This window comes from Peromyscus maniculatus, chromosome 16 (genome assembly GCF_049852395.1).
Source record: "Peromyscus maniculatus bairdii isolate BWxNUB_F1_BW_parent chromosome 16, HU_Pman_BW_mat_3.1, whole genome shotgun sequence".
Lineage (NCBI taxonomy): Eukaryota > Metazoa > Chordata > Mammalia > Rodentia > Cricetidae > Peromyscus > Peromyscus maniculatus.
This window is the reverse complement of record NC_134867.1, coordinates 53,192,980-53,216,320: the sequence shown is the minus strand read 5'-3', so window position 1 is coordinate 53,216,320 and position 23,341 is coordinate 53,192,980. Positions and strand designations below refer to the sequence as shown.

Sequence of the window (23,341 nt, the reverse complement as noted above, 5' to 3'; positions counted from 1 at the left end):
AGATCCTTTGCCTGTGGGGTCATAGGTGAGCAAGGAGAGAACCAAAGCAAAATGGCGTGGAGTCAGGACTCTGTAGAAGAGGGAACTCCTATACCTATTTGCAGAGGGAGAGCCCAGGAGGGAAGGAAAAAACGAGTCAGGCATTTTCCACTGAGGAAATGAAATTAGTGAAGGCAGCAAGTCTTCATGAACTCAGGAAGCCATTTCTCTTTGCTTCTGCTTTCTGGCCCAGGCCTTCAGCCCATCTCCTAAGCCAGTGGCTCCCAACCTTCCTAACGCTGCAACCCTTTAATACAGTTCCTCATGTCGTGGTGAGACCCAACCATAAAATTATTTCATTGCTACTTCACAAAAGTACTGTTGCTACTGTCATGAATCATAATGTAAATAGCTGATATGTAGGATGTCTGGTATGTGACTCCCAAAGGGGTCAAGACCATCAGATTTCCAGTACCAGCCATTAGGAGCATACATATCTACCCAAGCTTTCATTCAGTATAGGTAACTAGAGAACGATCTTTAAAACTTACATTGGTTTTGAGGCATGTAAGTTGCAATAAACTTAAGGAAGAGTTTAATTTATAAGTCAAAGTGGCATGGCTGTTGCCCACATGACTTTACAGCAGCTACAGGGATCTATACAAGATCAAAGCAGTTTAAAGTTTTAGTGTCTGGTGGAGAGGGCACTCCCAAGGCCCCAGCTCTAGCCAAGGAGCCACTGGCAGCCGATGGCAGCTACAAGAGGAAGAGTCATTTCTTGAAAGAGTGTGGCCACTGCTCAGTCCCCCATGCCTCAGTGAGTGACACCATACCCACTTGCATATGGCCTACACCAATTGAGCTCAGTGGCTTCATATAATCAATTAATTACAAAAGGAGGACCTGAAATTGGGAGGGAGATGTGTGGGGGTCCTGGGGAGAACAGGAGGGCTACTGAGTGGTAGAGATGGTCAAGATATACTGTATGCAAGTATAAAAATTTCAAAGACTAAATAAAAATTTAAAAAAATCTTCCAAGTAAACCTTTTTCCATAGTTGGACCAGAAAATAGCTATTAGGTATTAAAGAATTACAGCACACATAATAAAGGGCAAAATCTCTTCAGCTAGACATAAAGATGCAGAAATAGCCTGGGTTATTTAAAGTCTCCTTCAAACATTGTGTGTTCTTTCTCATCTCTGGCTCCTAGCTCCAAGTCTTCAGGTGTAAGCAGATAACCCAGAGGAACTGCAGAAACCAGGAAAGTAAAGAGGGGCCCACAGGGTCAAGAGGGGTGCCAGAGGGGGGCAGAGGACACAAGTGATTTGAAAGGGGATATGGGAGAAGGAGGGGCTTTAATTGTAGGGACAGGGGTTAGAGGTCAATACCAAAGGAGAGAGACAATGAAGACAGTAAAACAACTCGGGAAAGATGTTTGAAAAAAATCTAAAAGGAATCTATTACTTATTTACCTAAAATCACACAAAATGTATACAAGTCTATGTGTATACATATATTCTTTAAATGAAAATTTCCCATATGGGCTGACAATGCTCACAGACTAGCTACAAAATACTGTAATACCAGGCATAGGAAACCCACTTCATAGTTGTTGGTCAGGGGAGTCCAGGAGACTCCCCAAACGTTATAGGCTATTGCCTTTGCCCTTGGTTGTCTCTTGGAGATGGATGGGAGTACCTAATCTTGAAGGTACTATATGTTTCTGACACAGGACCCAAAGGACCCCCCACTGTATCTGACTTGAAAGCCTCCTCTCTGAAGACAGGCTTTCATAGAACAAGAAGCATCCTGCATGCTTCTAATGGAAGGAGCCAATCAATAATCTTAATGAACTATGACACCTATGAACCACAATAATGACCAGCATGGCATGATAACCTTAATGGTACAGCAGTGGCACATAATATCTTAGTGGAAAACCCTCATCAAAGAGATTTCTCTCTGCAACAGATGGACACACCATTACAAAAAAATCACAACCAACCAAAATTGCAGAACGCAAGTGAATGTGTGGTGCCCAGTCCCAACTGATACACCCTCAACACATTTCCTGTACAGGTTCAGGGAACATTTAACAAGTATGAATGGAAAGGATATAAGAGTCAGAGGAACCCAGTCTGCTATGAGATTGTGTCTCCTAGAAATGACATAAGAAAGATAGCAATAGACATGGCATTGTGGAAGAGGAAAATTGTGGTGATATATTGTGTACCCCAATAAAGCTTATCTGGGGATCAGAGGACAGAGCCAGCCACTAAATTAGACATAGAGGTCAGGAAGTGATGGCACATACCTTTAATCCTATCACTCGGGAGGCAGAGATCCATCTGGATCTCTGTGAGTTCAAGGCCACACCAGGCTGCATAAGAGAAACAGAGCCAGGCAATAGTGACACATGCCTTTAATCCCAGGAAGTAATATGGCAGGACACAGAAAGCTATATAAGGTGTGAGGAAACAGGAACTCGCTCTCTTCAGGCTGAGGATTTTATAGAGGTAAGCAAGTGGCTAGTTGTTCTGCTTCTCTGATCTTTCAGTTTTCACCCCAATATTTGGCTCTGGGTTTTTTTTATTATAAGGCCTTTTAAGATTTGTGTTACAGGGTCCCCACCCTAGACAAATAACTAGGCAATTAAGGAATGCTGAGAGCCAAAGTAATAGTCTTCCTCAGGGTAGAGCTCCCCAATCATTTACCTAATACCAAGTGGTCAGACCTGAAATCATACATCTACAAGTAAAATTATACAGACTGAGCAGGTTGTGTTTACATATTTAGGTGTAGGTAGGTAGGTAGGTGGATGGATAGATAGATAGATAGATAGATAGGGATGATAACAAATAAAGATAGATGGATTAGATAGACAGATATAGACAGAGAGACAAAGATGATAAATATAGATGATAGATGATAATTAGACATAGATGATAGATAGATAGATAGATAGATAGATAGATAGATAGATAGATAGATAGATAGTAGATATAGATCATTGATAGATACTAGATAGATGATATAGATGATAGACAGATATAGATTATGGAAAGATGATAGAAGATAGATAGATAGATAGATAGATAGATAGATAGATAGATAGATAGATAGATAGATAGATAGATGATAGATAGATCATAAATGATATATTTAAGAGCAATTAAGAAAAAAAGGTATGAATTTGAAAGAGAGAAAAGTAGGAAAATGAGAGGGGTTGTAGGGAGGGAAGGGTATGGAAAATGATATAATCATATTTCAATTTCAAAACTAAAATTATGTTTAAAAAGTCTTTGTGCAGAACTGGATAAGTCAGAGTGATCATTCTTCCCATAGCTGTTCTTCAGACATGCCAAAGGGAAACATTCATTCCTTATAGACACCTTTTCCTAGGGCTAACACAAGTTCTTTATGGATTAGAACTGAGGACCATGCTTACATGTCATTTTACACATCCTTACCTCTTAATTCCCACATATCAAGTCAGAAAATAGGGCCAAATGGTAAGACAAAGGAAAATTCAACTTTATTCACAACTCTTGAGAATTCGAAAAATATCCTATTATAAAAAAATTAAATATCCCAAAGGATTGATTATATTTATTAAAAATCCATCATTCAAAATGAAGTCTGTTCACACTGGTAGTCATTCAATTCCGACTTCTTTATTGGAATCTTTTCCTTTACCTCCTTTTGTGTGTATTTTTTAATCATTTCTCTTTTTTTGTGTGTGAGATTATAATACAATTACATCACTGCCCTCTCTTCCCTCCCTCCAAAGCCTCCCTATACTCCTCCTTGTTCTCTTTCAAATTCATATCACAGGGTTGATGCCACAAAACGGCTTCCCTGCTATTGTTCTTCCTAAGGATGTTTCTCATTCCCTTCTTGAAATTACCATTATTATTCTCAAATTATCACCTCATAAATGTGACATTGCCTCTACCTGCTCTTTAATGTGGCCTTTTAAAATGATTTTTAAATGACAGATTTTATTTGGGTATATAAAACCTTTGTGAAATACAACTTTCTCTGCAAACTTTCACAGTCATCTTTAGAGTTCCTCATGGAGGTCTTTAATCTGCTCTCTTTTTTTCCTCACGCTTTTTAAATCAATGGCCATTGTCATTCACTTTCCTCAGACAAGTAGTCCTATGGCACACACATACACACACACACACACACACACACACACACACACACACACGACCTTGTGACAGTCACTTGATGACAGGGACACATCAGTGAAATGGATCCCTGGGTGGATCTCTCTCTAATCCATACCACTACAGATCCACCATCATTGATGTGGCCTGTTGCTCAGCAAAATGTTGTTACATAGCACATGATTGTACGTAACTACATTTTGCTTTTATAATCCATGTTTTATAAAGGGCCAATCAACAAAATATAGTTTGATCCCAAAGATTTTTGGACTTTTGAAATATCACAAAGAAATTTGAGAGTAGCCTGGCTAGATATTTTATTACCATGCATATGTCTCGTTCTGAGTTTAACAATGGGACAGATAAACATGACCACTGAATCTTCCTCAGCTTGACTTCTGCCTCCATTTTAATCCTGAATTGAGGTTACTTTCATAAATCTTTCATCAATGGGTAATACATTTGAACTTACTGAAGCACAAGCAGGAAAGTAAGTTCAAGTCCTCCCTGGGCTACGCAGCAAGACCCTGACTTAAAACACCACCACCAACAACATACCACTTATAAAATGTTGCAATGGGTCTCTACAGATAAAAATGAATGATATATACTTGTTTTCAGCACTGCTTTAATGCTCTGGAGCCAGTATTGCCAGAATCTCAGAGAGGGATGTTTATAGATAGATAAAAACTTAACAGCAACCAAGAATTGGCTCGCAGGGGTATGACCATTAAATCTTTCATGATTTCATTTTTCTTTTCTTCTCTCTTGATGTGTAAAAACAGGACAAAAAACAGACATAAAGTTCAAGGAAAAATACATAGCTCTATATAATTCTAATCCCGAAGTAGTTGTGTCTATCTCAAAAACCAATGATAAAATATCTAGGCATTTGTTAAAACTTGCAGTTCCTTAGGTGGCCAGGGATTTTTGCTTGCTCATTAGAATTATCCTCAAAATTTAAATTCTATCAGTCTTATTCTTTCACACACTCTGACCTCTCCTACGCAAACTAGATAGATGCCCTGTAATAAATTTGCATGGCACTGCTGGCTCCCTACTCACAAGACAACATGTTTATATGTGGATCTAGGCAAACACATGTGAGACTCCTAAAGGGCAGATTCACATTAACTCAGCCTAAATCAGGGACTCTGAGAATGAAGGTGCAAAACTCCATAGGTATTTTAATTTTATAAAAAAGAGAAAATATCTCACATGTCATGGAAAATAACCTCACCTATTGAAACCCAAGGAAGAGAAAGCTCTATTTAAATCAAATCAAATCAGGTTGATTTAATCTCTAAGCCATACAAAAGAGTCCACCTCTTCTTGCCTCAGCACAGGCTTCTGTATACAAAATCCATTAGTTGGGGCACGGGAGTCTTATTTCCATCATAACTAGAGTCCTTCTCCATAAATGAGAACAGTCAAGAGCTATAGAAACAACACTTGAGAGACCAATAGGAGGAGCAAAGTGTCACTTCAGCCTCTGGATCTTTCTAGAAGCTCCTCAGGAGGTTGCTTGCATTTATTTTCCTGTTGTATTTCCCTTTCTCTGAGCATACGATGCATAAAGCGAAGTGAAGAAATAATTAGTGTTCCATAAATAAACCTTTTATTAGCCCTTTAGCGCACAATATTTGAAGAAGAGATTATTTACGGAAAAACTGCTTCTTAATAGAGGAGTTTTGAGTGATAGTCTTAGAAATCAAAAAATTCCATAGATCACTGGGCATTAAGTACTTTTAGTATGTGATATCTCTGCGTGACAGACACATGTGTGCATGTGGTATGTAGTATCCATCCAAGTCTTTTGAGCAAAGAAAACTGGCCAAAAATACTATGTCAAAGGTTTTATTGTCCTGGGTGTTTATTTTTAAAGGCTATATCTTAAGTTTCAAGGGAAATATAGTGGGTTAATATTGACAAGGGACAAAGACCAATGTAGCATTGACACTCATCATGTAGCACGCTGTCATTTTTCCCCCACAGTATCACAGCCAATTCTTGAAAAGTTAATCGCGCTTACAGTCGAAGTTGAGATTTGCCTTCTTACCTGGCACCCTCTTCGCCCAGTTGATCATGTGAACCAGCTCCCGGTCTGCCAGGTTGGTGAGTAGGCCCATCATTGAAGCTTCGCTGAAAGGTCTAGAAGGATCATACTCCGAATAGATCAAGGGCGGTTCGGCATCCAGCAAGGCACTGACCATCTGGTCAGCTGTCAAGGACAAGGCGGGGCTGTTCTTCTTAGTGTGCTTGATGACGAGGGGGCTCGGCCAAAGGTTGGCGGCCCGCATGTCTCCCGAAGGCCCCATTTCACTCCTGCCTTCCAAGTCATCTCTCTGGCGTTTGTGCTTCAGCATTCTCCCTCCTCGACGGTCCTTCCGTATCCCTGAAAAGGCAGGAGGATGGAGAACACATTTGGTGACCTTTTTCTCCTGTGGACTCCAGTACGAACACCGTCTTCAAAGATAATAGCCCTTTCTTTTATTAAAATAAATATTGAGAGCACACGCCAACTAGGAAGTGTTTAGTAACTGTCACTCCAAACGAAAAGGCCAACAGCACTGACTTGTGGCATTTGGTGACATTCATGGGGTAGATAATGTCAATGTAACAAATTTCAAGCCACCTATGTGTTAAGAGGTGTGCAAACTCCTGAAAATGTAATGATGGGATTTTATCAGTCAGTAGTAGTACTTGAGGTAATACCAGTACTTGAGGTTGTCTCTGTGTGTGCATGTATGTATATGCTTGTGTATATGTGTATGTCATATGTGTATGTATCTGTGCATGTTTATCTATGTGTGTGTATCTGAATGCATATGTATGTATGCAAATGTGTACATGTGTCTATGTATGTGCATGTGTGTATATGTGTGCATGCTTGTATGTATATATGTGCATGTATGTATATATATATGTGTGTATAGCAAGTATTATAAAATTTTTATATAATTTATAATTTAGCAAATATATAATAATTTTATAATAATAATAAAAATAATTTTATAATAAATAATATATTTATTATAAAATAAATATAATAACTACTCACAAACTATGACTTAATGTCAAACACTACATCTTTTATAGACACTCTTTAACAGCAAACTGATGGTGTTTTTAGTAACGAAGGAGTGGAGCACCATGATGGAGTAAAGACCTAATGTCTGAATCCCAAGAGAAACATTGATTTAACAATCATTGGCACAAATGTAAGTTCAAAGAGCAAAGCAACAGCAATGCAATTAGAAATGACCAGTCAACCCGGGGAGATACTTCTCAAATGAAGACATAATGGTCAACAAGTGTATCAGAAATGTTCAGCACCACTAAGAGTGAGACAAACACAAATCGAATCTGTGAGAGGCCACCTCACTCCAGTTAGAATGACAACAATTCCAATGGACAAAGGACGAGAAACAGTGATGAGAATGCGGGGAAACTCAGGGCTAGGATGCCTGTGCCTAGTGGCAAGCTAGCCCTGTAGCTATAAAAATAGTAGAGAGTTTCCTTTTCAAAACGTTAAAGGGCTGGAGAGATGGCTCAGGAGCTGAGAACACTTACTGCTCTTGCAGAGGACCAGGGTTTGGCTCCAAGACCTACACTGTGGATCATAGTTGTCTGTAACTCCAGTTTTAGGGGACCCAATACCCTCTTTTGACCTCCATGGGCACCAGGCATGTATGTGAGGTACAGACATAAATGCAGGCAAAGCATCCAAATACATAGTATAAATAACTCTTTAAAAAAAGAAAAAGAATAGAACTATTATTTTACCTCGCAATTCCATTCCTGGCTAGATGTTCAAAGAAAACCAAGTCAATATGTTGACGAGACACTCATCTCACCATGTCACTATTACAATATTGTCCACGGTACCCCAAGAAAGAGGGCCAATGCAAGTGTCTGTAAACTGATGAAGAAAGAAAATGTGGTACATATACACCACAGACTACTATCCAGCCATAAAAAAGAAGTGATATTCTGTCATTTGCAAAGAATTGGGTGGAGCTGGAAGACGGTATGTTAGATGAACAGATACTCATGTGCAATATAAAAAAAACCACATGAGGAGGTGGTGGGGAAGGACTGGGAGTTAGGATGTAAAAACAAAAAAAATAAACAAAATGAATGAATGAATGAATGAATGAAATAGCTATACAGACACCGAGAGCAGAATGGCTATTCCACGAAGCCAGATGGAGTGAAAGTGAGAGACGCTTAGAGTAAACTTGGCCAAGCTGCGTTTTCAGGCACACAGGAGAAATAAACTCCTGTGTTATGCTGCATAGTGTAGTGACAAGATAATGATAACCAAGTGTGTATTTAAGAAAAAGCTTTCATAAAAGATCATCAGTACAGAGAAATGATCAGTCTATGATAAGACTGAGATGCTTGCCCTGATGTGAATATTGCACCATTTATTGAAATAGTACATGGTCCTTGTCATGTATGTACAATTTTTACTCATCAGACAACTGTGTGTGTGAGTGTATTCATGTTATGATGTGTGCACACATGTGTACATGGGTGTGTGCATGGGTGTGCATATGCCTAGGGAGGCCTGAGGTCAATGTCCAGTACACCCAGTCACTCTCCATTTTACTTTTCTAGTAAATGTTTCTCAGTGGACCTAGAGTGTATTGATTCATCTAACTTGGCTGGCAAGCAAAGTCAGGGACCATCCTGTCTCCACCTCCCCAGTGCTAACCCAGCGACCATCCTGTTTCCACATCCCCAGTGCTATGATCACAGTGTGCATAACAGCACCTGGCTTTTCCATAGTACTTGAGATCCCAGCTCACCTCATCATGTTTACACTTTGCTTGAGATCTCCACAGCCTTTCAGCTAACTTTGGAAGCATTTGAGATTATTTTTATTAACAATAATAATAAAAGACATTTCCTAGGAGCCAGAGAGATGGCTCAGCCATTAAGAGCATTGGCTGCTCTTGAAGAGGACCTAAATTGGGTTCCTTGCAACCATATGGCAGCTCACAACCGACCCTAACTCCAATTCTGGAGGGTATAGAACTCTCTTCTGTCTTCTGCAAATATCAGAAACATATGTGGTACATGTGCAGACAAACACTCACACACATACTGCCCCCCAGTACACACACACACACACTTCACTAGATAACTTATAACTTTGTCATCTAAATAAACTTCTAGTTGGGAGATGCTACAGAATGCTGATCTACTCAAGACCCACAGTGTGGTCCCAGGTCCCCAGGGTAGCTCAGTCAAATTCTCATGGCTGCTGAGCTGTTGTATTAGGAACTGACCCAAGTTTGTGAGTGTTCTTAGCTTTGGATTTTTCACAAACACATTTCTCTTTCTAAATATGAAATTTTAAATAGTTTCAAATAATCTTCTCCCAAAGGTTTACCCACCTGTGACTCTCACTAGCTAAATTAAAGACCCCAGGGGAGCAGGTGGTTCAATTTTTCTGCTGTGCATTCTTTGAGCCTTTGACTTAGAGTCTTACCCAGAAAAAGGCCATTCTGTTCTGACCAAATGTTATTGGCAAAAAGAACTATTTCAAAGGCCAAAGATAAACTCAAGCCTCTATATTTCTTACAAACTTATCTCTCCAAAATTAGATAGTGAGTTGGATATTAAGTTTTAGACTTACATGGAAAGAATTAGGGATTAATATTTTAGTAAATTTTTAATGCAATTTTTTTTGTTTTGTTTTGAGGTAGGGTCTCCCCATATAGCACTGGCTGTCCGGGGACTCATTGTGTAGACCTGGATGGTCTTGAACAACAGCGATCCACCTGTATCTGCCTCCTGAGTGCTGGGATTAAAGATGTGCCTGACTAATTCAAATATTTTTCACATTGAACACATGAAAAATAAACACTATATGTTAACTGTCACTCTTGACAGAGGAAGAATTAATATGAGAACTTCCTTCTCCTTGTTCTAATTTGTCAAGACACTGGGGAAAATGTATAGCTGGGAATTTTTTTTAAAGATATAGCTTCACTGTTTCAGGTCCAAATTAGATATATTAGTTGATAATGTATAAATGAAAAGAAACCACCAACCTTTCCTGCTCAAAAATGAGCATTTCCTGCAAGTCCTGGAATAAACAATAATAATAACAATGAAGGTTGATATTTTAATGGTGTTGAATACTATTTATTTGATGTGTATGAGTGGTGTTCTGCTTGCTGTGTGCCTGGTGTCCAGAGAGACCAGAAGTCAATGTCAGATCCCCTGGGAGTGAACCTGCAGATGGTTGTGAGCCTCCATGTAGGTGCTGGGAATCGAACCTGAGTCCTGTGGAAGAGCAGTCAGTCCGCTTAACTGCTAATCTGTCTCTCCGATCCCAAAGATTGTTGTTTTAATCATTAATATGCATTGAGCATGTGGTGTGCATCTTAAGTGCTTCCTGTGCACTGTGTGGGAGGATATTTTAAGGTAATTAGTCCTCACAAAAATCTTGTGAGGTAAATCTTGGAAACCGCCAGCCAGGCCTTGCCTGTACTGGTTCTCATTTGGTGCCACATGCAAACAGACTACATCCTGGAGCTCCTCGGTGATTATTCTGTATTCATATGCCACCTCTGAAAGGAGGCTGACTTTGTTCTATTTTTCAGATAAACCAATTTTGAAATTTATTCATTATCATGGGCACAAAGTCAAGCAAACGAAGGCAGCGGCATGTGGTCAGCCATTGTGCATAGTCACATATTTCAGTGATCTCATAGTCAAACATCCCGACATCTCAGTTAAGGAAGATGATGGTCCCATCAACCTTGCTCATCAGAGCACATGTGAAACATCATGCTTGTTGCTTGGCATAGTTCAGAACAATAAGCCTGTGCCAACTGGAGTAGCTAGAACACCAAGGAGCCATGATTATCAGGTAATGTGACCAATGAGGGAAGAACACGAGGAGTCAGCCTAGAGCCCATGGTGAGAGCAAAAACATCGCTCTCAGATTCGGATCCCATACTGGTTTAAATGGTGACCCAACAGACCAAGGCTGAAATAAAAGCTTTGTGCAGAAACCATAGCAGGAATAAGCATTCTGTACTGGCAAGACAATACACTTCAAAAACTCTAAGCAAGATAACTGGAATAACATTCTAGTTATTCTTTTACTCTAGTTACCATGATCAAAAGAAACTTGAGGAAGAAGGGTTTATCTGGTTTACAGGCTAGAGCCATCACTGAATGAAGCCCGGGCAGAATCTCAAGGCAGGAATGAAGCAGAGACCATGGAGGAACATTGTTTATTGCCTTGCTCTCTTTAGATTGCACAGCAATCATTCTTATACAGCCCAGGCCCACCTGCCTAGGGATGGAACCACCCAGGGTGAGCTGGGTCCACTCATACTGATCATTGTTTTCAAGAAAATAGCACACAGGCATGCACACAAGCGATCTGAAGGAGGTAATTTTTCAGCTAAGGTTCTCTCTTCCCAGGTGCCAAGTTGGCAACAAATGGAACAGGGCGGGAGGGTGGCTGGAGATTTTATGTGTGCATATATCAAATTACAAAATTTCCGCTCTTGGAGGAGTTTACAAGTAGTTGTTGTTTGGATGGTTTTACTGTAACACTGTTTAAAATAATGTGTTGGGCTTCAGTGTCCACTTGATTCTCACAGTGGGGTGACTCGGGTTATTGAACACAAGCCAAAAAGGGCCCCTAGTTTGAGATATAGAGCCCTAAGATGCAGCTGGAAAGATGAGAGAGTTGGGCATTTGTAAAACCACCAAGCAGCCAAACAGAGAAAGGAAGAGTTGGTAAACACCTGTAAATATTCTAATTTATTCCAAAGGCACGGTGCTTTACAAATGCCAGAATCCCTACAAGCAAAACAAAATAGAAAATGATGCACATTGTTTGGCCAACTGTGTGCAGTGAGATCCCAGAGTGTGGCCCAATGAGGAAAAGGCTCTTCCCGTAAGCTGCCAAGTGAATGCATTAGTAGTGGTAATATTGTATCAACATTTTATAAAAGTTCAAATAAACTCTAGCTAGAATTAGATGACAATGGGGAGAACCCAACTTTTGTTTCTATTTCACCCCCATGAAGTGAACACTCAAGGTCAGCTCCAACATCCACAGGCTGTGTCTCTGTAGCACAGACAGCTAATTCTTAATTACACAGGATGGGATGTACTTGCTCTTACGCCCACAGATAAGTGTAATCCTCATCCCCACCAAAAAACGTCTGCTGTGACATTGTGTCTCCTGCACCTGTAATACCTCAATGACATGGCTTCTGAACAATGATGACACTAATAAATGTGCTCACATCCAACCGAGAAATCTCAGTGCGAGCCCTAGACAAAGAACTCCAGGAAACGAATGACTGCCAAGAGAAGAAGAAATCAGCCCTAGGGAGGAGCCCACTCATTGGCTATCCAATACCAAGTGGTAGTCCCTGATATCATGTACATACAAATAACACTATGCAGACAGAACAGGTTACATATATATGTTATTGGTGTGTGTGTGTGTGTGTGTGTGTGTGTGTGTGTGTGTGTGTGAGTGAGTGAAACAATAACATCAAAGAAAAAGAGGCCATAAACTTCAGAAGGAATAAGGGAAAGATATGGAAGGAATTAGAGGGAGAGCATTTGGGATGTGCTTGAAGGAGGAAAGGGAAGGGGGGAAATGATGTAATTATACCTTAATTTTTGATGGGAATAATTAAAATTCAAAGAGAAAACTAAAAATCACACTTCTTCCAGACATTTTCCAGAATTATTTGTAAGGCAACAATGTAAACCTACCTCTGCTTGACTATTTCTTTTTTAACTATCAGAAGAAAAGTCAAAAGACTAAACTACTAATTCATAAGAAGAAGAAAAAAATATTTTTAAAAGATAATAGTTTAGATTATGCAAACATTAAAGAGAGAAATCCACGGCAATCAAGAAGTTTATTTGTACCAAATGGCACTGTAATGTGTAGTGCCATGCAAACAAGACATGTTGTACTGCCATTTAGCAATGAAAATGTCATTTTTGAGATGATGCAGCTGGATATTCAGCAGGTTGATCCCAAAGCAGTGACTGGGTATCAGAGTAACTGTTCACTATTTATTAACTCTCAAATTGTGCCACTGATTAGATTATGCTTGCATCAAGGCAAAGTTATTTTTTTAAAAGTCATTTAACACATATTCATGATTGTCCTAGCAGAGCCATACATTTAAATAAAGGATTGGAAGCTACTTTATCTACCCTGTAACCCTGTGAATGTAGCCAGTCTGAACTGGTAATGTCCTCTTCATATTACTATGAGGGCATAGAAAAGCCACATGTAAAACCTCTAGTAGTTTTTTTCTAGTACTGTGGATTTAAGTGACATTAATCCATCTTGGGGACATTAACTGAAGGATATTTACTAAGCCACTAAAACCAGACAACCAGAAAGAGACTGAAAGGCAAAGAAAACATGACCAGAGACCCTAGGGAAGCTGAGTCCTGAGGAGTACTTCAAAAACTACCTGGGAGTCAAGAGGTGGCTAGAATGAAGCCAGAGGCTGCTGATTCCTGGGGAGAAGGAGGCTGAAGCCATACCAGGTGCTTAGACAGTTATGCCCCGGCCCTAAAACCAAACATTTACCCCTATGAGTCAGATGTCTGAGATACACTGAAAAATGACTTCTGATTATCTGATGTCTTTTTGTGTTGCTTTGCAGTGTGAGGGTGGCAGGGATAAAACCCAGAGCCCCTATACAATCCAGGTAAGCATTCTACTGCTGGGCTATATGCCCAGTCCTTGGTTGGTTGGTTTATTTAAGACAGGGTCTCATTATGTAGCCTAGAGGCTGATCTTGCGCTTGGTATATAGCTGGCCTTAAACTTCCATCTCCCAGTGTTCATCTCATAGATACTAGTCTCAAAGACACACATCACCATGCGTACCTAGAGTTCAATCATTCATCTTGTCAGCATTTAAATTCTTTGATTTGGCCATTGAATCTTGGGCAAAGTTAATATACTATCTGAATATCCATTAATGATAAAAAATTTTCTGGATTATTGGCTTCTAATGTAGTCTTTCAAATTTTCTTTCATTGGAATGATCTTTTTTTTTCTCTTAGTAACCTATGTCTCAAAAGAAAAAACTAGCGAACATCAGTAATTTTCCCCAGTTTCCTGCAACTACTTCAATGTATTATTATTTCAAACATTTGCATAATTAATTCTCTTTGTTTTTCAGTAACTTCACATTATCCGTGAGGTATTAAAAAGCCAGGCAAAGAAATGAACTAAAAGCTTTTTTTTTTTAAGTTCAGTGTGTTGAAAGAAATAGGTGTGCTGATTATTAAAAATTAAAGATAACAACATAATAAAGCCGCCGCAGAAGAGCATCCTTGCCCATTCTAATGCAGACACACACACTCAAGATGGAGGGACTGTGTGAGTTAAGTCCTGGCATCATCCCCCTGGACAGAAGAGGATGAAGCCTTGGTTATCATCTCTCCAAGAGTAACTGAGGATTTAAACCCAACTCTACTTCACTCCAGAGCGTATGTATCATAATATAGACTGTAAAACCCCTATATCAAAACCTGTTGAACTTTTCTGATTCACACCCATTGAAATTTCTATGCAGCCTTAAGTAAACAGGTATATAAAACAGCTATACAAATCAAACATAAATTCAAAATAAATCTCAAAGGAAATTTATTTTATGATAATTCTTTGCTATATATAATTTTACCATATTAAAGGTGAAATAAAACTCACATAGTAACTATATGGATGTGGTCATTTGTCTAATACAACATTATTCCCAAGATAAGAATCTGACACACAGATGAGGAATGGCAGCAGGAAATGCTCTGGGTGTTTGTTTTTAGTAATAAAACCATGATGTCCGTAAGAGCAGAAAAACGTTATACATGCAGCAAAACACTGTAGTTTATGACTCAGCGTAGTTATGAATCTGAGCGGAGCTGTTTCAGGGAGCCCTCACTGCCACCAGGGAGCACTCAATGCCACCAGGGAGCACTTACTGCCACTGTGAGGCATGGTGGTATGTGAAATACAAAGCGTTCGTGCTCTGTGCCAAGGCTACATGGAAGCTGTGTGAGGCTATGCAGGCAAGCGCTGCCTGGAAAGCCTTGGGTTCATTAAGTACTTGGTTTTGAATTAATTTCTTGGTCACTGTGCATTCAGAAACTTTTTGTTATAAATTTTTGGCACAGCCTCATATTTGGTCACGTAGGATCATGACTCACAGTTGAAGAGGTTTTGCCTTCCATGAACATTAGATGATGCTGTTTACATTTTGTAGTCACAGATTATTAACTTTATCACAGTCTCTCAGCGTGCTGTGCCAAGGACCTGTGCATTTAAAGCTACTTGGACCATTTAAAACTACCTAACGTTGCTGTAGCAGGAATCTTAGAAGGACTTATTAATAAAAACAAACCTGGAGCTGGGTATTGGGTTAAATGCTGGAAGATCAGAGAAGCAGAACAAGCCACAGCTTCCTCACCTTGCCAGTTCCTTGGCTGATCCTGTTTCCTCAGACTGGATGCCTCTCAGCTGAACTGCTGCTCAAAGCCTAAAAGCTTAACCAGGCTAGTTCCTGGTCCTCATGCCTTAAATACCTTTTTGCTTTCTGCCATCACTTCCTGGGATTAAAGGCTTGTGTCACCATGCCTGGCTGTTTCCAGTGTGGCCTTGAACTCACAGAGATCCAGATGGATCTCCGCCTCCAGAAAGCTGGGATTAAAGGTGTGAGTGCCACCATTTTCTGGCCTCTGTATCTAGTGGCTGTTCTGTTCTCTGATCCCAGATAAGTTTATTAGGGTGTTTTGGGGAACACAATATCACCACACATTGCTTCATGTCAGGAGAATCACCCCAGCTGACCAAGCATTTCCTCCCATATCTGTTGCTTAAATTCCTTCATTTCTACTCACGGCTGCCACCTGCTATGGTCAATCACCATCTCCCAAAGGACCGTGTGTTTAAAAGGATGGGTACCAACCAATGGCACCATTGCAACATGTTGAAACTTTCCAATGTAAGTCCTCATGAGAGAAAGTTCAATCATCGGGGACACCACCCTGAAGGAACTGCTGGGGCCCTGGCCCCTTCCCGTCACTGCCTTCACTTCTAAGATGCCATGAAATGAACCAATACTTTCCCTGGGAGTTCCCTCCACTACATGCCACTTTGTTAGCACTCAAGTGTAGTAGAGCCAAACAAATGTGGGCTAAAACCATGAGCTAAAAGAACTTCCTCCTCCATATAGGTTAAATACCTCAGTTATTTTGTTACAGCAATAGACTATTGACTATTGATTATTGACTACGACACAATCCTGCCTCCTCTCTCTGTCACTCTTGGCTTCAAGTCATTGCAGCCTCTCCTAATCTGTCACCTTCCTTATTTTCACTCTCTCCCGAAGTCTAGTTGACTGGTCATTGGGTTATCTCCACAGCGCAGCCATTGTCCCAGGCCTTCTCTAAGTCACTCAATAAACCTCCAGCAAGAGGTCTGTCTTAGTAACTTTTCATGTCTGTGTTGACCAAATACCTGACAGAAGCAGCTATGGGGACAAAAGATGTATTCTGGGTGACAACTTTAGGCAATGTAATCCATGATGGTGTGATGGATGTCTAGGACCAGGACAGTGGGAGCTCATGCATGGATGCTGTATCGGGATTAGGGAACAAAGTTCTTTTAAATAGGAATTGCTAGTTTTGTTTCCCTGGTGTATCATCACGTACTGCTAGGGATCTGACATTTAAAGCAAGTTATATCATATAATTTTCCAGTTTTTATTTGTCTCCAATACTTCTAACTGGACAGTAATTTAGCACTACCCCTCTATCCCAAGCACAATGCAGATGTTCCCAAGAATTATTTCATCCTTAGATTGGTAAAAATAAATAAATCCATTGTTCTCCTATTTTCTCTATTACCAAACTGTCAGTGTGAGATTCTCCATCTCTTCTGGGATTTTACCAGCCTGGATCTTACAAGCATTATTCTTCTTTCTTCTGTAAAGAACAGTGAACAAAATTAATCTCACACCCTGTTAGAACACCTTGGTGGGGAGAGAAGGCAAAGTATATCTCAATAAGTTAGGCTCACCACACATCACACCTCGGACCTGACTCTCTTCCCATGTGGTAAGTTCAAGAGCAGAGAGTCCAGAGAGTCTGACATTGTGGTTCAATGGTTGCAAGCTGCATGTACTTCCTACAACTTCCTACCTTCCACCTCTGCAAACATCAAAACACTCCATCCTTGCTATCTGATGGTTCTCTCCAGTCCAATGTTTATGGCTAGACCAAAGGCATGCAGCCCTTCGCATGCTCTTTGGGATCATAGTGCCAAGATAACTGTCTATTCAGCGGGATGGTTTAATCCCTAGAGAGCAGTAGGTTCCCATTACAAGTGGGAAAACCTTCCTGCTGGTGTTACATGGTGAAATAGAACACAAACTGGCATGATTGAACCATGGTAGGGTTTCAATAGATCTGCACATGAGTGTCTCCAGGATTTCAGTCATTTAGAATCACCACAAGGCATCTTAAGTGATGGTAATTAACAAAGACTGGAGACTGCTGGGAGTTTTCATCATTTTATTTAGGACTTCAAATTCAGCTGTTTTGCACAGGCATTGTTGAAACAAAATTTTTCGGTAATTGCTATAATAATAGGCATTTGTTAATTCTTGGCTTCCTAGCTTCTTAAGTGTCTTCCTACATAGAGAAATTTTCCTAACATATGAACTGGTAGGAATCAAATTTGCCTTTCAGCACAAAATGGATAATCACTGCTGTCTGTGGCTTCCAAGTCTAGGGTAAAAGTAGGTGTCCTAGGCTCCATGTAAAACCTAATTCCCTACTCCAGACTACCCAGCCAGCTGCCATGCATCTCTTGTTCTATCTATTTCCAAAGTCTGCTCCTTCAGTCTGCCCATCAAATCAAACCTAACCACATCACTTTGGAGAGCTGGTTTGTATTGCTTGAAATCATTAATAGCAATAATCATTATAATAATAGCTGACATTTGTTGAGTAGTCAATGGGTGCCAGGCACTCATCTAAGCCCTTGGCCCAAATGACATAATTTAATTTTCAAAGATACAATGTCAGGTTAGTGCTACAACATCTCTTTCAATAGCCAAGGAAACTGAGACAGGACTGGGGGGTGTAGCTTCGTAATAGAGCAGGCACCTGCCAAACACAAGGCCTCGTGTGTTCAACACTCACTACTGAAAGCAGGATGGAAACAGAGATGGAGAACTGGGGTTTGATCCTATTACCTTGGCTCCAGGCCCATACTTAAATAGCATGCAGCACCTGTCACAGGAAAATCTGATGGGTGCAATTTGGGCAAACCTATGGACACTGCTAATCAGTAAAATAAATGGTGTGTGTTCTGTGCTCTGTTTACAAATGGGCCTGGCATTCCTGGAGGTCAGTGCTCCTCCTGACCCCGTATAGATGCAATCATGACCATATAATTACCACAAAATTACCAGCCATAATGTTTCTTATTAGTGGTTCTAAATTATATAAATCCTGGTCTAGAAACATTTAGAAGTGTATTTCCTCATTTTTGCACTAATACTATTATTTATGCACTTTGCATATTAATAGATCTTAGGTGTTGGAATATTAAATATTATTAAGATAGGCTATTTTCCCCCAAATGTAGTAGATGGGCTCAGGGTGGGGGGAGGGGGGCTGTCAAAATTAGCTCTCCCAATCATGCTTCCCGTGATTTTCCTAAGGTGCCACTGCTGAGGGAAAAGTGCTAGAAGAACCTATGTGCCTTGAAAAGGGGTTCTAGGTGATTTACTAAAGCATGTGCACAGAAATGATGTGCTGTAATTCGGCTTCAATTTTATTCATTCATTCATACAACCCAAGACACTGACGGCCACTGCGGTAGGGTAAAAAGACAAAGCCCTTCTACTCACACTGTTCTCTACTTGTATGAGAATAAATGAATAATGTCAGGAATTGATCAGTGGCAGGAGGGGAGGAGCAAGGGGAGAGGGGGAAGAAAGGTACTGAAAGCAGAGACTGTCTCTGAGACTGGGGAACAGATCAAAGTGAGCCTTGGCACTCAGCCTGGACATAGGAGGAAGGCCCAACACTGAGGGCTATTGCGAGGTGAGAATGGGCCAGAGACCAGAAACATGACAGCTCTGGCAGCACCCCACCCCCCCAAATAAGAAGGAAGATAGGGGAAGCCATTTGCACAGAGCCCAGGAGACCAGAGTGAAGACAGTCCTGAGAGATGAGAAGCCACTGTTTGTGAGCAGAGGAGAGACCTGATAGAATTGATAGTTTTAAAATATTGCTTTGTTTCCTCTAGGTAGACCTCAGAGACAGAGGCCAAGCTACAGAATAAGGAGACTTCAGACGTCACTGTAATTGACCAGATAACCAGATCATAGGTGCTTACGTTAGGATGATAGAACAGAGTGAGAATACGTGAGTTCTGCATGGATTGTGAATGCAAAGCCAAGGCTTGCAGATGAATTAACTAAATGTGGACTTTGAAGAGAGGGGAATTTTTAAATCATCATGATTACGATACTACTGTCTCCATATGATTATGTCTCTTGATCCTTTGACCAAATGCCTAGAAGAAGCAACGGCGGGTGAAGGGTTCATTTGGCTCATGTGCTAAGGGGATACAGTCCAGAGTGGTTGCTGGGACGGGAGCTGGATTGGGAGCTGGGACTGGAGCTGGGATGGGAGCTGGATTGGGAGCTGGGACAGGAGCTGGGACAGGAGCTAGGACGGGAGGCTGAAGCATAGTTGGTTCACATCTTCATGGCTCAGGAAGCAGCAAGCAAGCCAGAAGTGATGTCAGGCTCTAACCCTCAGGGCCTACCCCGGGTGACCTGTTTGTACAGTCAAATGTCTAGACATATGATATTATAGAGCACATTTCATATTCAAAGCATGTTCACCTGGAAAGACAGACAAACACAGGAATAGGTGAGGGATAGAACAAAAATATAAAATACATCTTAAGAAAAATAAAAGCAAATGCTAGAAAGATTTTTTTTTTAATTGCAGTTAGCATCTTTTGGCACTCAGACATGGAACATAGTACTCACTAGAGTTATTCAGTTACCTGCTGTCCACTACATCCTCAGGCTCTGAACACTACAGTAAAGATAAAGGATGTCTTCAGTTCTTCAGTATGACCAAAGAAAGAATCAGCAAGCTGGATGACAAGTCAACAGCCACATCCAAGATTAAAACATAAAGGACCAGAAGAGTAAAAAAGTCCAACGTCTGACATGGTTAGTTAGAATGACGGAAGAACAAGAAAGAAAGGGCAAGAAACGGGCTGGTTAACAATGGCCAAGACCTTTCCACAACCAACCTGTAACCTACGCCAAACTGTCCATTTTAGCAGCTCAGGAGGGTGGGGCAGGGGGAGAGCTGCATCTCCAAGGAACAAAGAAAATCATGTTAAAAAGCCAGTGGGGGAGGAGATGGCCTGCTAAGAGAAAATACGGGACGGAAACATCAGAATAGTCCACAACGAAACACATCAACTATTCAAAGATGTGAGGGGTCTGGAATTCCAGGTCTAGGGGAATTATCTTTTGAGCATGGAAGAGAAATTTTTTTAAAAAAATCAATCAACAGAAAACAGAGGGACTTTGTTACCAGGCAGCTTGTCCTGTGAAAAAGGTCAAAAAGTTTGTCCCTGGGTCAAATGAGCGTGTATTTAGAAGTCAGAGATTTGCACCTGCATAAACCTGGAAGGGGTCAGACAGAACAATGGTAAAGTAAATGTTTTCAGTCTCTGAAGCAACCCAAAGAAATAACTGTTCCTAAAACAACAGTGATGTTTTTGGTAACTATAATGTACAGAGAATGAAATGATTGACAGCAATGTTCCAGGGACAGGAAGGAAGAGTTGGGGATGTGGTGCTATGACACACCTATGCTACTTGCAAAACAGAATTATGTCTCTTTAGCGTGTACCTCAATTAGCTAAAAACATACAGTATAAATTCCAGGGGGAACACTATTAAAAAACACATTTTGACATATAATTGATCCTCTAAGAGTCGGGATAAAATAGAATTATATAAAATGCTCAGTTGAAACCAGGAAAAAAACAAAAAAGATACATCTGGTTGATGCTAATAAAAATAATGTATCAGTAAGCACTTTAAGGGTAAATGGTCCGAAGACTCCAATTAAAAGAGAGAAACTGTCAAGTTTGAACCGTGGGTTTGCACAAGAACTTCCTTTGACTATCAAGTATCTGATAATGTTAACAGTAAAAGGTTGGAGAAAGAAACCCTATTCCAACATGGACTGAAATAAAGCTGTAGCCACTACATTAATTCTGGCCAAAGAGATTACGGGAGGTGGACATGGTGAAGAGTTAAGTGCAGATAATTACATAACAATATAAACATCAATTCCCCCAAATGATATACAGGAGTGATCATGTATGTAGCTAAAAATAGTGCTTTAGAACTGAAAGGAAAAAGTCAAAGCCATCATTTCATTTAGAGACTTTTCTCCATAATTTGTAGTTCAAACAAGCCAGAAAATCAACGCAGATACAGTTTTGTCAGTTAGCTAGATCTAATTGCTATTTCTAAACAACAGTGAAATACATATTTTTCTCAAGCTTTGATAAAATACAAAATGAGCCAGATGTTGAGCATAAACCACATGAAAAAAATAGAAACCATAGAGAGTATGCTTTTTCACACCAGAATGGGAATAAGCCAAAAATTGGTAAGTGAAAGATACTTGGGAAATTCTCATATATTTGGAGTTTAAACAATACACTTTTAAAGGGCATGTGCCTTAAAGATGAGGTGTCAAGGAAATTTTTGAATATTTTGAATTAAGTGAAAATAAAAATAAAACTTAAAATGTATTCAGGTGAAGGACAAAGTGCTTAAAAGAAAATTTATAAAAAGTAAATGTATATATGAAATAAGAGAGAAAATATCATCTCTGTAACCTAAGATTTGGAACCCCAGGAAAAGAAACTTTAAAGGGCTGGAGACCACAAAGGAAGCAGAGAAAAAAAAATGATAATTAGGCCCGCTTCATGAGATGTGAACAAGTTCAAATGTCTGTGGCTAAACAGATCATAGTCCCCAGGGGTAAATCTAATACTGCTACATGAAGGTAGTATTAAAATGATTCCCAGTGACTTGTTGCTGTCCACACAGATCAGTGCATCTCTCAGCCCTCACTAGAGAAGCTTCTTCTTGGAGTAGGAGACAACTGGCCCAGAGATCCTCCACTGGTCATCATGCAGAGAGTCTGAGACTGTGGAGTGCTCATCCCTAGATGGAATTTACATGTCACAGCCCTCCCTGCAAAGCTCAGTGATTTACATGGAACCGGGAGTGGAAAGCTTTGGAGGAGCCAGAGCAGGGAATGAATTCAAGGAAATAGTGTTTTCTGGACACAACCAGAGAGTCGCACCTATGAGCTCACAGTGATTGTGACACCACACAAAACACCAGCACAACCTCACGCCAGACAAAATCCCAACGTGGAGTGGGAGAGCGGATGTGAGAGCCCACTCCTAGCAGAGGAGCTGTTGGCATTTGGTAACTGCTGAGAGAGGGAGTCAGCTTCCTGTAATGGTGTGACCTACACTCCAGGTCACCTACACTCCAGGGCAGGCCCCATTCCTATGAGTAGTTGGCCTACACAAATGAGACTCGATCAGGAATAAGGAGAGAACTCAAAATTGAGTGGGTTGGTCAGTGAGGGTAGAGAGGTTGGGTGTGGGAAACATGGAGTGGGGGTGAATGTGATCAAAATACAGTGCATAAAATTTTCACAGAATTAATAAAAATATCATTAAAAATAAAAATGAAATTGAAAAAAAAGAAGAGCATAACAGAAATCAGTTAAATACAAACTGAGTCTTCATGAAGATAATGTTGATAAACTTCTATCCAAAATAATTAAGGAAAAAGGAAAGTCATAAATTATCAGTCATAAATGTAAAAAGAGTTATCTTTAGTGGTCCTACAGACAATAAAAAGATAATGAAGAAATACTATAGCATGAATAACTAATAACTTTCCAAAGAAAGAACTTCCAGAACCACAATGCTTTAGGATGATTTCTACTGTACATTTAAGAAAAAATATATACAAATTTATAATCTTTTTTATAAAAACAGAGGCCATTAAGTCTCACGAC

At 40.1% G+C, this 23,341-nt stretch overlaps 1 protein-coding gene across 2 annotated transcripts in view; it reads right to left on the bottom strand.

Annotated features, from left to right (window-relative positions):
* The window catches only part of Esr1 (estrogen receptor 1), a 372,005-nt gene that overhangs the window by 129,686 nt on the left and 218,978 nt on the right, over nt 1-23,341 (bottom strand). For both annotated transcript variants that reach the window (XM_015996803.3, XM_006978086.4), the window contains exon 5: nt 6,214-6,549. In XM_015996803.3, coding sequence (XP_015852289.1) covers nt 6,214-6,549 — 336 coding nt within the window. The remainder of the gene's footprint in view (nt 1-6,213; nt 6,550-23,341) is intronic.